At 31.2% G+C, this 13,666-nt stretch overlaps 3 protein-coding genes and 2 long non-coding RNA genes across 5 annotated transcripts; 1 reads left to right on the plus strand and 4 right to left on the minus strand.

The window, feature by feature from the left end:
* Positions 1–219: 219 nt before the first annotated feature.
* LOC116350452 (THO complex subunit 4-like) lies at positions 220–825 on the minus strand. Its single transcript, XM_031782247.1, has one exon. It carries the CDS (start codon positions 823–825, stop codon positions 220–222), a length of 606 nt encoding a protein of 201 aa, XP_031638107.1.
* Positions 826–1,859: 1,034 nt separating this feature from the next.
* On the minus strand, positions 1,860–2,673 carry LOC116350450. Its single transcript, XR_004202026.1, has 2 exons — positions 2,555–2,673; positions 1,860–2,488 (listed from the first exon to the last, which is right to left on the minus strand). It is a non-coding gene; the product is annotated as an uncharacterized LOC116350450 (long non-coding RNA).
* A 413-nt stretch (positions 2,674–3,086) lies between these two features.
* LOC116350451 lies at positions 3,087–3,647 on the plus strand. The gene is made up of 2 exons (XR_004202027.1): positions 3,087–3,217; positions 3,283–3,647. It is a non-coding gene; the product is annotated as an uncharacterized LOC116350451 (long non-coding RNA).
* A 202-nt stretch (positions 3,648–3,849) lies between these two features.
* On the minus strand, positions 3,850–11,591 carry LOC116350449 (THO complex subunit 4-like). The gene is made up of 3 exons (XM_031782246.1): positions 11,566–11,591; positions 4,794–4,798; positions 3,850–4,483 (listed from the first exon to the last, which is right to left on the minus strand). Exon 3 carries the CDS (start codon positions 4,462–4,464, stop codon positions 3,859–3,861), a length of 606 nt encoding a protein of 201 aa, XP_031638106.1. The 5' UTR covers positions 4,465–4,483; positions 4,794–4,798; positions 11,566–11,591; the 3' UTR covers positions 3,850–3,858.
* On the minus strand, positions 10,936–11,615 carry LOC116350453 (THO complex subunit 4-like). The gene has a single exon (XM_031782249.1). The coding sequence runs from the start codon at positions 11,539–11,541 to the stop codon at positions 10,936–10,938; it is 606 nt and encodes a 201-aa protein (XP_031638109.1). The 5' UTR covers positions 11,542–11,615.
* Positions 11,616–13,666: the final 2,051 nt, after the last annotated feature.

Raw genomic sequence — 13,666 nt, forward strand, 5'->3', positions numbered from 1 at the left:
TCTAAATATTTGACAATGTTCTATATACCAGGTATGATAATGGAGATGGTTCGACGTGTAAATTTGCATACACGTGTATTCGAAAATAATTAAAATTCGGATTTATTTTTCAAGTGTTTATCATGTTTATTTTAAAAAAGACGCAATCAAAGAAAAATACATCTAAATTAACATTAAAACTAATTTATATTAGGAAACATATTGTTTGGTTTGATGAATTTAGTAATTCAACTCGCTAAGATAAGCATCTAGCTCAGCATCTAGTTCTTCGGCTGATACTGATTTTGCTTTTGTACGATTTCCACCAATTTTGGCGTCTTGTCGAGCTGGTTTGGGTTGGTTTTGACCTCGATTGTCTTTGTTTGAAACGAACGTAGGTCGTTGATTACGAATCACAGCTTCCTTCGATATTGTGAGCTGAATATGCTTTGGTCGGCTATCAAGTATGACACTGTTGCTTCGTTTTAAAGCCCGAATAGCATCAGATAATAATTTGGCCGGGCCACTGTTGGTGCCATTTCTTCTGCCGTGTGTGATGGTTTGTTTGTCGCCGGTAAACAAGTCATGTTTCCATGCGCTGTTCACACCAGTCTTGGTAACTAGGTTGTTAATTTGATGGTTTGGTGTTTGGTTGCGAGGTGAGAGTCCTTTTGGTTTGCCGATTTGACGATTGGCCGTTCCGTGGAGTTTTTGGTCTGGTTTATTATCGATTTTACGACGACATCCACCAGCACCGTTTTCTTGTTTCTTTGCTCCGACACGACGAAATATGATCTTTTCGGTTTTAATGATGTCGTCCAAACTCATTTCAATTTTTGCAGCCATTTTTGATTTGCTTTTTGTTTGAACTTTTGTTTTCTAATCGAAAATTTAACTTAATTTATGCAAAAGATGACGAAGGAATTTGATGAATTGATTTATTTTAAAAGCTAATTTTTCTTTCAATAAATTTCGATATAATTTGAATAATGCTCTTGACTATTGCAAATATTGGTGATGTTTTCTTGTCGAGAACTTTGTAAAGAATGAGGTGACTGTGCTTGATCCTGCATTTAAATACTATATCTGAACTAATGATCAAAGGATACATTATCAATTAGTCATAATTACTAATACGTTTTCTTGTTATTCTAATTAATTACTTGCCATTTAAAACGGTAAGGCGTAGAAGGTAATTACCAAATCTGAACTAATGATCTAAGGATACATTATCAATTAGTGGTACTTACTAATTGGTTTTCTATTTTAAATAGAATGGTGTAGAAAGGTAATTTAGAGAATACGATAGAAAAATGAAATGTGAAAACGAAAAGGTACATGATATGTTATCTCATTGTTATGTTTGTACTTTGATCTAAATCGAATATTCAGGTAAAAGGATAGACCTGTTACATTTGACTAGAATTATTTTGTATTTTAAATGTTTTAAATTTCCATAGTATTTTTTATGGAAAATCATACTTTAAACCGATTCAAATGCGTTGAACTAAGTAATCCAAGACTGCAAATTTTCAATATCAAATTGTTCTAAATAGTTTCAACATATGTTATTTAAATATTAAAATGTTAAAAATCTATGTTTTTTGTAGTACTTGATATCGATGGGAAAGCTGGCGACCAGATGAAAATTCAATACTCTAAATAATGGCATCAAGCTTAGTTTTGGCTTCGTTGATTGATAAATCCAAAAGTTTATGCTTTCTATGTTATATGAAATTTAATTTTTCGCATTCTTTCAAGAGAAAGTTCTAACCTAATAAACGAATTTGGCTCTAATCTTGTGTAGTTGTGAAGAGCTATACTCATTTTTCTTTATTTTTTTCCTTCAAAATTTTCATTAAATTTTAAACAAAGTACCATTTATGAATTACCAAATGTTTAATTTATTTTTTATGTTTTAAGAATATTTCAAACAAAAATAATTATATATTGTAAATTTAATGTGTTACACACCGAAATTATGCTCCGTTTTATACAGTCTCTATAAAATGCAAAACTGTAGCACTGCTAGCGCCACTACGGATAGCTATGAAGTTCTAGTTTGTTGTTTGCAACTGAGCAAAAGTCTTCTCACTATTTGGCGGCGACTTAGTGTAGATTACACTGAATTCCGTCGTGGCGCTAGCAGTGTGACAGTTTGGGCATAATTTCGGTACGATGTGTTAAAAACACCTTAAATCAAATTATATATATTTATAGATCTCCAATTAAAAATGTTTCAATTTCTCTCGAAATATTTGGACCAACGTAATTTTCGATATAATGTTTTATTGTTACTGTTTCTTTGGACATTTTAATGGTTGGCATCGACCTTTTCCATTTGCACGAGCATAGCCTTTCTTACAGATACAGGCTGGTTCACCACGGCAATCCGCTGTGCACATTCTTGGCTCATCGTTACAAGAATACGTATTACAGGCATTTTGTCCACATGGTGCACAAATTTCATTTTTTGAACAATCTATAAGTGCGCACGGATCGTCTTGAGCTATAAAAGTTATTCAACAAATATTTAATAATGAAGCAGCTAATATAATTCATGGAAATAACTCACCGCCAGCAAATATGAACATAGCCAGAGCAAAAAGGAGAACAAATCCAAATTTTACAATCATATTGTCTCTTTTCCTGCTCTACTAAGATGATAAAAAGTATTTTTACTGTTCAGTTTTGTGATTGAGAATAACATTTTTCTACCCAAGCTCCAAGGTTTATATATTCTTATGAAGTAAAAATTGCGGTAAACAAATCAATAAAAGTGCCTGTAATCTCTACAATAAATAACACAAAGTGAGAAATGTGAATGAAATGACCTCATTCAAACATGACAAAAACCATCAGAACAGATAACAAAATATGCATATTTATTATATATTCGTTGATTATCTCTCTTTACGATTCGGGGGTTTACCATCGCCGAATTCCACTGATGATAATCTGATGTCACAATCTAAACTCACGATAATTATATTAAATATATCACGAGCTTGAAATCACAGGCTTATAACGTTGTTTACCCATTTTTAAGCTTTACACTCTAAGTCATAAAATCAAAGAATATATAAGCATTAATATTAGCAGAAAAAAATTATTCGCAATAACAAAACTGATTAGTGAAGAATTAGTATTTGGAAGAAAAATTGAAAAAAATACAATATGATTTTTAAATTGGGATTTCTTGTGGCTGTTACGCTGACTATATTCATAATTACTGATGGTAACATCAATAAATATCAATTCTTGTGTTAAATCATTTTAAAATATTATAAAATACTTTTTCAGCCTCAGTACTGTCGTGTGACAATGTGCGATGTAGAGAAAATGAAACTTGTACCAGTTGTGCGCCAAACTCCTGTAACACTTATTCTTGTGATAATAGAGATGGTTCGACGTGTAAATTTGCATGCAAAGAATTGAAAAGACCAACTTGCATCTGTCTACCTAATTATCATCGTGAAACTTCAAGAGATGCATGCAAACCATTGGAATGTGAAAAAAAAGACTAATTGAAAATAATATATTGAAGATTTTGCTCCAATTCAATTTATATTCAATATAACATAAATGTCTTCATTGAACAAATGTGTTGATTTCTATTTGAAGAATAAATTTAACTAAAAATTTGTCATTTGGATATATACATAGTATATTCATTTATTTTTGTATTTAACCAGTTTTGATATCTTTCGAACATACATTATTTGCAGAAAAATTAAAATAAAAAAAAATTAAAATTCGGATTTATTTTTTAAGTGTTTATCAAGTTTATTTTGAAAAAGACGCAATCAAAGGAAAATACATCTAAATTAACATTGAAACTAAGTTATATTAGAATACATATTATTTGGTTTGATGAATTTAGTAATTCAACTCGCTAAGATAAGCATCTAGCTCAGCATCTAGTTCTTCGGCTGACACTGATTTTGCTTTTGTACGATTTCCACCAAATTTGGCGCCTTTTCGAGCTGGTTTGTGTTGCTTTTGACCTCGGTTGTCTTTGTTTGGAACGAATATTGGTCGTTGATTACGAATCACAGCTTCCTTCGATATTGTGAGCTGAATATGCTTTGGTCGGCTATCAAGTATAACACTGTTGCTTCGTTTTAAAGCCCGAATAGCATCAGATAATAATTTGGCCGGGCCACTGTTGGTGCCATTTCTTCTGGCGTGTGTGATGGTTTGTTTGCCGCCGGTAAACAAGTCATGTTTCCATGCGCTGTTCACACCATTCTTGGCAACTAGGTTGTTAATTTGATGGTTTGTTGTTTGGTTGCGAGGTGAGAGTCCTTTTGGTTTGCCGATTTGACGATTGGCCGTTCCGTGGAGTTTTTGCTCTGGTTTATTATCGATTTTACGACGACATCCACCAGCACCGTTTTCTTGTTTCTTTGCTCCGACACGACGAAATATGATCTTTTCGGTTTTAATGATGTCGTCCAAGCTCATTTCAATTTTTGCAGCCATTTTTGATTTTCTTTTTGTTCTCTAATCGAAAATTTAACTTAATTTATGCAAAAGATGACGAACGAATTTGATGAATTGATTTATTTTAAAAGCTAATTTTTCTTTCAATAAATTTCGATATAATTTGAATAATGCTCTTGACTATTGCAAATATTGGTGATGTTTTCTTATCGAGAACTTTGTAAAGAATTAGGTGACTATGCTTCATTCTGCATTTAAATACTAAATCAGAGTATCCGTTAGTAATTAGTAGTAATTATTAATACGTTTTCTTGTTATTGTAATTAATTACTTACCATTTAAAACGGTAAGGCGTAGAAGGTAATTACTGAATCTGAACTAATGATCTAAGGATACATTACCAATTAGTGATAGTTACTAATTGGTAATTGGTTTTCTTCTTTAAATAGAGTGGTGTAGAAAGTTAATTTAGAGAATACGATAGAAAAATGAAATGTGAAAACGAAAAGGTACATGATATGTTATCTCATTGTTATGTTTGTACTTTGATCCAAATCGAATATTTAGGTAAAAGGATAAACCTGTTACATTTTACTAAAATTAAGAGTGTATTTTAAATGTTTCAAATTTCCATAGTATTTTTGGAAAAGTATACTTCAAATCCGATTTAAATGCGTTGAATTAAGTAAACTAAGACCGCAAATTTTCAATTTCAAATTGTTCTAGTTTCAATATATTTTATATAAATATTTCAAATATTAAAAATGTCTGTTTTTTGTAGTACTTGATATCGATGGAATAGCTAGCGACCAGACGAAAATGGCTTCTTTGACGGATAAATCCAAAAGTTTATGCTTTTCTAATAGAGGGTGACCCAATAGGAATGATAGGTTTTCCAATGAGGATATCTCGAGACCTGTCAATGTTATATTTAACATTTATGTGTCAAAATATTCAGTATAGCTTGCAGTTTTACCCATATCTCAAATGCGTAGGCATTGTTATGCCTTCTATTACCGAAACTTTTTTGAGCGGTTCATCTTCATTTATGCTTTGAAGAAGATCCGCACAAAAGAGGATACACAAAAACGATATTTTGTATGAAGATCGTATGGACAAATACAATTTTATGCGGCACGTCATCTAGTTTTCCTTGCATATTTTTCTGTGTACACTGCTGAAATATGTCCTTATATGGCTGAATTTCTATTGAACAGGTGGCATAACGCGACTAGTTTTGCGACTTTGTTCGAACCTGTTTGAGTTATTGATTTTTTTTTTCAATTTCCGGACGATTAGCGGACTTGACCGCCGGATTGTTACTGAACCTACTCACTTGAGATTTCATTTGTCCCTCAGACATAGAAACGAACAGAAAACAATTCGCTATTTTTTATTGAAAATACCCAGACACGTGAAAAAAAATATATGCAAATAATCTGCACAAATGATTATTCAATTAGCCATTCAAGCACACTCAAGTCATTTGAGAGCCTGAAACCCAAAAAAAATTATAAAAATTCTTTTCGGAAAAAAAGCATAAGAAATTATTGAGCGCAAAACGAGAATATAGAAAACTGAGAGTTAAAACAACACATAAAATACTGAGAGTAAAAGTAGCATATATCGATTTGCTGTTTTTACTCTCAATTCCGTATGTTGTATTTTAACTCTCAGTTTTTATTCTTCTCATTTTAGCACTGAAAATGTATTTGTGTTTATTTGGCACCGATAAATATTATATTTTCTTTTCGTCAAAAACATTTTATTTGGATTCGTATAGAACAAAATGTAATAGAAGAATTTGTTTACAAAGCAATAAAATAAACAAAAACAAATGCTCTAATTTCACGTCGCTACTGCGATACGATGAGTATACTGTGATTCCTATATTTATGCATTGACCAGTGTAAATCCAACAGCAATTTACCGTTATTCGCTAACACACCGAAGATATACAAATATGCTGGTCGTATTCGCACCGAATTTCATGTTGTGTATTATGCGTATCTGTAAAATTTTATTTATTTTTTTTAATTGATCTGCAACGACAAAACTATTTGTCGATTTCTTAATTCAAAGTTTGAATTTCAAATCATTGTTTTTCAGTTCACATTATTATTAGCCAAATAGGCTAGTGAATATCTGAAAACTGAACGATCGAAAAAACGTGTACGTAGACCGCTTTTGTATGAAAAATATCGCAAAAGAATATTGTAATGGCGCATACAACAAAAGGCAATAGACAAATTGCTGAAAAAGTGTTCAAAGTGCTATCAATCTGTACGAGTTCGGGAAAGTACTGCACCAAAATTGATGTGCTCCAACAAAAACTGATTTTCAATTCGTACTATTTAAAATCAAACTGGAGTAAAAAAACGCTGTTCCTTCGATCACACATTAAAACGGCGAAAGTGAAAAGATGCCTCGTTGTATCCAAATCATTTTTGAAAGAGAGAATGTTGACAAACAATTCACTAAGTTAATCTCGTGTCATATTACATGAAAGAGAAAAAATGCAACGCATTGTGACGAAAGCTAAATATAATATTTTTCGGAGTCAAATAAAAACATATTTACTTTCAGAGCAAAAATGAGAAGAATAAAAACTGAGAGTTAAAATATAACATATCGCTTGTTTGTTTTGTCGCTAACTGAAATTATATTCTGTTTTAGTTCTCAGTTCTGTATGTGCTCTTTTAACTCTCAGTTTTTTTCTATCGTATTTTTCATTTAAAATACATTCTTATGCTTTTTTTCCGAAAAGAATTTTTATAACTTGTTTTGGGTTTCAGGCTCTCATTTCATCCTATATTTAAATTGATGAGCTTATAAATCGTCTTCATTTTAATCAAATGACTTACCAAATGGTTAGAAAAGATATAAGAAAGAGTTTTTCTCATAATTCGTGTGATAAAATGGGTGGCGAAACATGTGTAATATTTATCCTTTGTATATGCTTGTTTGTTCTAAATAAATTGAATGATCAACTTTTCGAGAGTCTTTGTTTACAATGTCAGATTGTCAATCTGTGTAAAAGATGTCGATTTCTCCGACAATCTTTCCAGCGTTTTATTTGAAAAGCTACTTTTTGCAAGTTTTTGTGCCTCTCCTCCAGACATGGAGACAAACAAAAACCAATTTGGATTTTTATCCAAATAACCCATTGCAGAAAATCGAATTGAATCATTGCAGATTATTTGTACAGACAAAATTCTATTTCCGAAATTGTTTAATTGGATTTCGGGACAGCTATTCATTTTGAAACAGATTTGTTTGCTTTTCAGCTACATCATTCCATATCTGCATATGGTTTTCGCTTACGATAAAATTTGTATAAAAGACGCAATCAAAGAGAGTTTCTTCATTTCAATCACATTTTCAATTTCACTCGAATAATTCCGTTGAAACAGTCAAATTCGAAATAAACATGAAATTCTTATTATTCTTTGCACTTCTGACCGTCGGAGTTTGTGTCGCTTGTCCAGGTATATTTCTGACTCTATTTTTAATTTTAACTTTAAGAAAAAACTATCCAATCTAAATATATCATATTGATAATGAATTTTTTTACACAACAATTGCAAAAATGGTCAAAACCTCGAAATTGATCGGTTGGGGTGTTTGTATGTCTGTCCGTACCTTCTTTTAAATTGTGTGAAATTAGTTTTTTTCGAAAGTAGACTGAAAACTGAGCAAATAAATTTCTCAGTTTTAATAACTTCGTTACGTAAGTGGTTTTGGTTTGGGATCTAAAAATGATCATGACTCTTTTCACGTGATCCAAATTTTTGGAGTATTGCGTACATAGAAAAAATTCACCGCAAAAAATATAAAAATGCACAAAAAATGTATGAAAATAAATGCATAAAACATTAAAAAAAACACTAAACATTTGTTTATAGACCGAATATTGTGCTGTTAAGCGTGTTCAGTTTTTCGTATATTTTCTGTTCTAAGTTTTAGACTGTCTAACTTTGGGTTAGCATTTTTGAGGCAATTTATATCAGAACATTTCCAGATTTACAAAATTGCGTCACAGTGGGAAAGTCGAAAGAAGTGTTTTGTACTTATTTATAGATCTCCCATTAAAAATGTTTTTTTTTTTTCAATTTCTCTCGAAACATTTGGACCAACGTAATTTTCAATATATTGTTTTATTGTTACTGTTTCTTTGGACATTTTAATGGTTGGCATCGACCTTTTTCCTAGGGGGAATTATCTATACGTTTATACGGTTTATACTCAAGTATTTTTTACCGAATATACTATAAATAGATGAAGACATCGCAAGTATGCCGCATATACGCTGCATATATGCGTATAAACCATATATATACGGAGTTATTTGCAAATATTATTTGCAAATATTCTTCGGTATATACGGTTTATATTCTTATACGCAGCATATTCGTTACTTATTTTATTCGATATTTTCCCCTAGCCTTTTTCATTTGCACGAGCATAGCCTTTCTTACAGACACACTGTGCACACTCTTGAATTAGCTAGATTATCATTACAAGAATACGTATTAGAGGCATTTTGTCCACATGGTGCACAAATTTAATTTTTTGAACAATCTATTACAATCATTTTGCCTCCTTTCCTGTTCTACAATACTAAGATAAAAAAAAGAAAATTCACTATTCAACTTTGTAATTTCGAATAATCTTTTTCAAGACAAACTCCAAGGCAACAATAAAAGTGCACGTGATTTCCAAATATAATAACACAAATTGAGAAATGTGAATGAAATGACCTCATTCATTAAACAAAGATGACAAAAACCTTCAGAACAGATAACAAAATATTAATTATATATTCGTTGATTATCTCTTTGCGATTCGGGGGTTTACCATCGCAGAATTCCAGTGATGATAATCTGATGTCACAATCTTAACTCGCGATAATTATATTAAATATCACGAGCTTGAAATCACAGGCTCACAACTTTGTTTACCCATTTTTAAGCTTTATGACACTCATAAAATCAAAGAATATCATATAAGCATTAATATTAAAACTGAATAGTGAAGAATTAGTATTTGGAAGAAAAATTGAAAAAAAATACAATATGATTATCAAATTGGGATTTCTTGTGGCTGTTGCGTTGACTATCTTCATGTATGGTCTAGGGGAGAGAAACCAAGGCTAGTTTTTCTAGTTTATAGCTAATTTACTAGTTTTTAGCTAATTTACTAGTTTATTGCTTGAATAATCTAATAATGCTAATATTCCTTTATGAAATTGCTAGTTTTCTAGTTTTTTGTTCTGTCAAATGACAATCAAATGATTGTACTGACACAATGAAGTATTTTGACGTTTTGTTGTTCAGACATATTTTTATGTGTTTTGAATAATTATACACTTATAATAGTGAAAATTAGTTTAATTATTATTTTTTAACACAAAATCGTGCATAAAGTACCTGTTTCTTTCAATAGTCGACTTGTAAAATTGATTTAGTCAGCAAATCATGGCACAATATCAAAATGGCGGATCAAATAATTTTTGCTAATTTTTCTAGTTTTTGCTAGTTTTTTTCTAATTTTCCTAGTTTTTACTTGAAATATAAAAAACTAGCTAATGGTTTCCGTCCCCTAGTGTATGGTAACCTCAATAAATCTAGTATTTAATTATTTTTAAATATTATAAAATATCAGAGTATTGCTCAGCACTGCTGCCATCCACAGCATATTAAAATATCTTGCTGAGAATGCGTCGTCCGTCGCATGCGAAGGTACGTAGCAGTTTTTACATCACAGGGAACAAGAATGTATGCATTGTTCTCTTCACGATTATGTGACTCAAAACATTCAAACGATTTATTAGAGAACAATGCATGTATTGTTGTTCGCTGTGATATAAAACTGCTAGTAGCTACCTACCTTCGCATGCGATATTTTAATATGCTGTGGATGGCAGCAGCGCTGAGCAAAACTCTGTAAAATATTTTTCAGCCTCAGAACTTTCGTGTGACAATGTGCGATGTGGAGAAAATGAAACTTGTACCAGTTGTGCGCCAAACTTCTGTAACACTTATTCTTGTGATAATAGAGATGGTGCGATGTATAAATGTGCATGCGAAGAATTGGAAAGACCAAGGTGCATCTGTCTACCTGGATATAGTCGTAAAATTCAAAGAGGTGCATGCGAACCATTGAAATGTGGGAAAAAAGACTAATTGAAAATAATATATTGAAGATTTTGCTCCAATTCAATTTATATATGTATAACATAAATTTCTTCATTAAACAAATGTGTTGATTCCTATTTGAAGAATAAATTTAATATTCATTTATTTTTGTATTTAAACAGTTTTGATATTTTTCGAACACACATAATTTGCAGAAAAATTAAAATAAAAAAGAATTAAAATAAAAAAAAATTAAAATTCGGATTTATTTTTATCATGTTAATTTTAAAAAAGACACAATCAAAGAAAAATACACCTAAATTAACATTAAAACTTAGTAAGATGAGAATATGCATTGATTGGTTTGATGAATTTAGTAATTTAAGTTGTTAAGATAAGCATCTAGCTCAGCATCTAGTTCTTCGGCGGATACTGATTTTGCTTTCGTACGATTTCCACCAACTTTGACGCCTTGTCGAGCTGGTTTGCGTTGCTTTTGACCTTGGTTGTCTTTGTTTGGAACGAATGTTGGTCGTTGATTACGAATGACAGCTTCCTTTGATATTGTGAGCTGAATATGCTTTGGTCGGCTATCAAGTATAACACTCTTGCTTCGTTTTAAAGCCCGAATAGCATCAGAAAATAATTTGACCGGGCCACTGTTGGTGCCATTTCTTCTGGCGTGTGTGATGGTTTGTTTGCCGCCGGTAAACAAGTCATGTTTCCATGCGCTGTTCACACCATTCTTGCCAACTAGGTTGTTAATTTGATGGTTTGTTGTTTGGTTGCGAGGTGAGAGTCCTTTTGGTTTGCCGATTTGACGATTGGCCGTTCCGTGGAGTTTTTGCTCTGGTTTATTATCGATTTTACGACGACATCCACCAGCACCGTTTTCTTGTTTCTTTGCTCCGACACGACGAAATATGATCTTTTCGGTTTTAATGATGTCGTCCAAACTCATTTCAATTTTTGCAGCCATTTTTGATTTGCTTTTTGTTTGAACTTTTGTTTTCTAATCGAAAATTTAACTTAATTTATGCAAAAGATGACGAAGGAATTTGATGAATTGATTTATTTTAAAAGCTAATTTTTCTTTCAATAAATTTCGATATAATTTGAATAATGCTCTTGACTATTGCAAATATTGGTGATGTTTTCTTGTCGAGAACTTTGTAAAGAATGAGGTGACTGTGCTTGATCCTGCATTTAAATACTATATCTGAACTAATGATCAAAGGATACATTATCAATTAGTCATAATTACTAATACGTTTTCTTGTTATTCTAATTAATTACTTGCCATTTAAAACGGTAAGGCGTAGAAGGTAATTACCAAATCTGAACTAATGATCTAAGGATACATTATCAATTAGTGGTACTTACTAATTGGTTTTCTATTTTAAATAGAATGGTGTAGAAAGGTAATTTAGAGAATACGATAGAAAAATGAAATGTGAAAACGAAAAGGTACATGATATGTTATCTCATTGTTATGTTTGTACTTTGATCTAAATCGAATATTCAGGTAAATGGATAAACCTGTTACATTTGACTAGAATTATTTTGTATTTTAAATGTTTTAAATTTCCATAGTATTTTTTATGGAAAATCATACTTTAAACCGATTCAAATGCGTTGAACTAAGTAATCCAAGACTGCAAATTTTCAATATCAAATTGTTCTAAATAGTTTCAACATATGTTATTTAAATATTAAAATGTTAAAAATCTATGTTTTTTGTAGTACTTGATATCGATGGAAAAGCTGGCGACCAGATGAAAATTCAATAAATCATCATTCAATAATCATCCAAAAGTTTATGCTTTCTATGTTATATGAAATTTAATTTTTCGCATTCTTTCAAGAGAAAGTTCTAACCTAATAAACGAATTTGGCTCTAATCTTGTGTAGTTGTGAAGAGCTATACTCATTTGTCTTTATTATTTTCCTTCAAAATTTTCATTAAATTTAAAACAAAGTACCATTTATGAATTACCAAATGTTTAATTTATTTTTTATGTTTTAAGAATATTTCAAACAAAAATAATTATTTACTGTAAATTTATTGTGTTACACACCGAAATTATGCCCCATTTTATACAGTCTCTATAAAATGCAAAACTGTAGCACTGCTAGCGCCAATACAGATAGCTATGAAGTTCTAGTTTGTTGTTGGACCAACGTAATATTTGGACCAACGTAATTTTCGATATAATGTTTTATTGTTACTGTTTCTTTGGACATTTTAATGGTTGGCATCGACCTTTTCCATTTGCACGAGCATAGCCTTTCTTACAGATACAGGCTGGTTCACCACGGCAATCCGCTGTGCACATTCTTGGCTCATCGTTACAAGAATACGTATTACAGGCATTTTGTCCACATGGTGCACAAATTTCATTTTTTGAACAATCTATAAGTGCGCACGGATCGTCTTGAGCTATAAAAGTTATTCAACAAATATTTAATAATGAAGCAGCTAATATAATTCATGGAAATAACTCACCGCCAGCAAATATGAACATAGCCAGAGCAAAAAGGAGAACAAATCCAAATTTTACAATCATATTGTCTCTTTTCCTGCTCTACTAAGATGATAAAAAATATTTTTACTGTTCAGTTTTGTGATTGAGAATAACATTTTTCTACCCGAGCTCCAAGGTTTATATATTCTTATGAAGTAAAAATTGCGGTAAACAAATCAATAAAAGTGCCTGTAATCTCTACAATAAATAACACAAAGTGAGAAATGTGAATGAAATGACCTCATTCAAACATGACAAAAACCATCAGAACAGATAACAAAATATGCATATTTATTATATATTCGTTGATTATCTCTCTTTACGATTCGGGGGTTTACCATCGCCGAATTCCACTGATGATAATCTGATGTTACAATCTAAACTCACGATAATTATATTAAATATATTACGAGCTTGAAATCACAGGCTTATAACGTTGTTTACCCATTTTTAAGCTTTACACTCTAAGTCATAAAATCAAAGAATATCATATAAGCATTAATATTAGCAGAAAAAAATTATTCGCAATAACAAAACTGAATAGTGAAGAATTAGTATTTGGAAGAAAAATTGAAAAAA

The sequence above is a fragment of the Contarinia nasturtii genome, unplaced genomic scaffold (assembly GCF_009176525.2).
Source record: "Contarinia nasturtii isolate CC-2019 unplaced genomic scaffold, AAFC_CNas_1.1 Cnas_scaffold_4140, whole genome shotgun sequence".
Classification (NCBI taxonomy): Eukaryota; Metazoa; Arthropoda; class Insecta; order Diptera; family Cecidomyiidae; genus Contarinia; species Contarinia nasturtii.

Bases quoted from the DNA above. Each gene is read 5' to 3' on its own strand.
- LOC116350452 (XM_031782247.1), bottom strand. From the start codon at position 825: ATGGCTGCAAAAATTGAAATGAGTTTGGACGACATCATTAAAACCGAA.
- LOC116350453 (XM_031782249.1), bottom strand. From the start codon at position 11,541: ATGGCTGCAAAAATTGAAATGAGTTTGGACGACATCATTAAAACCGAA.
- LOC116350449 (XM_031782246.1), bottom strand. From the start codon at position 4,464: ATGGCTGCAAAAATTGAAATGAGCTTGGACGACATCATTAAAACCGAA.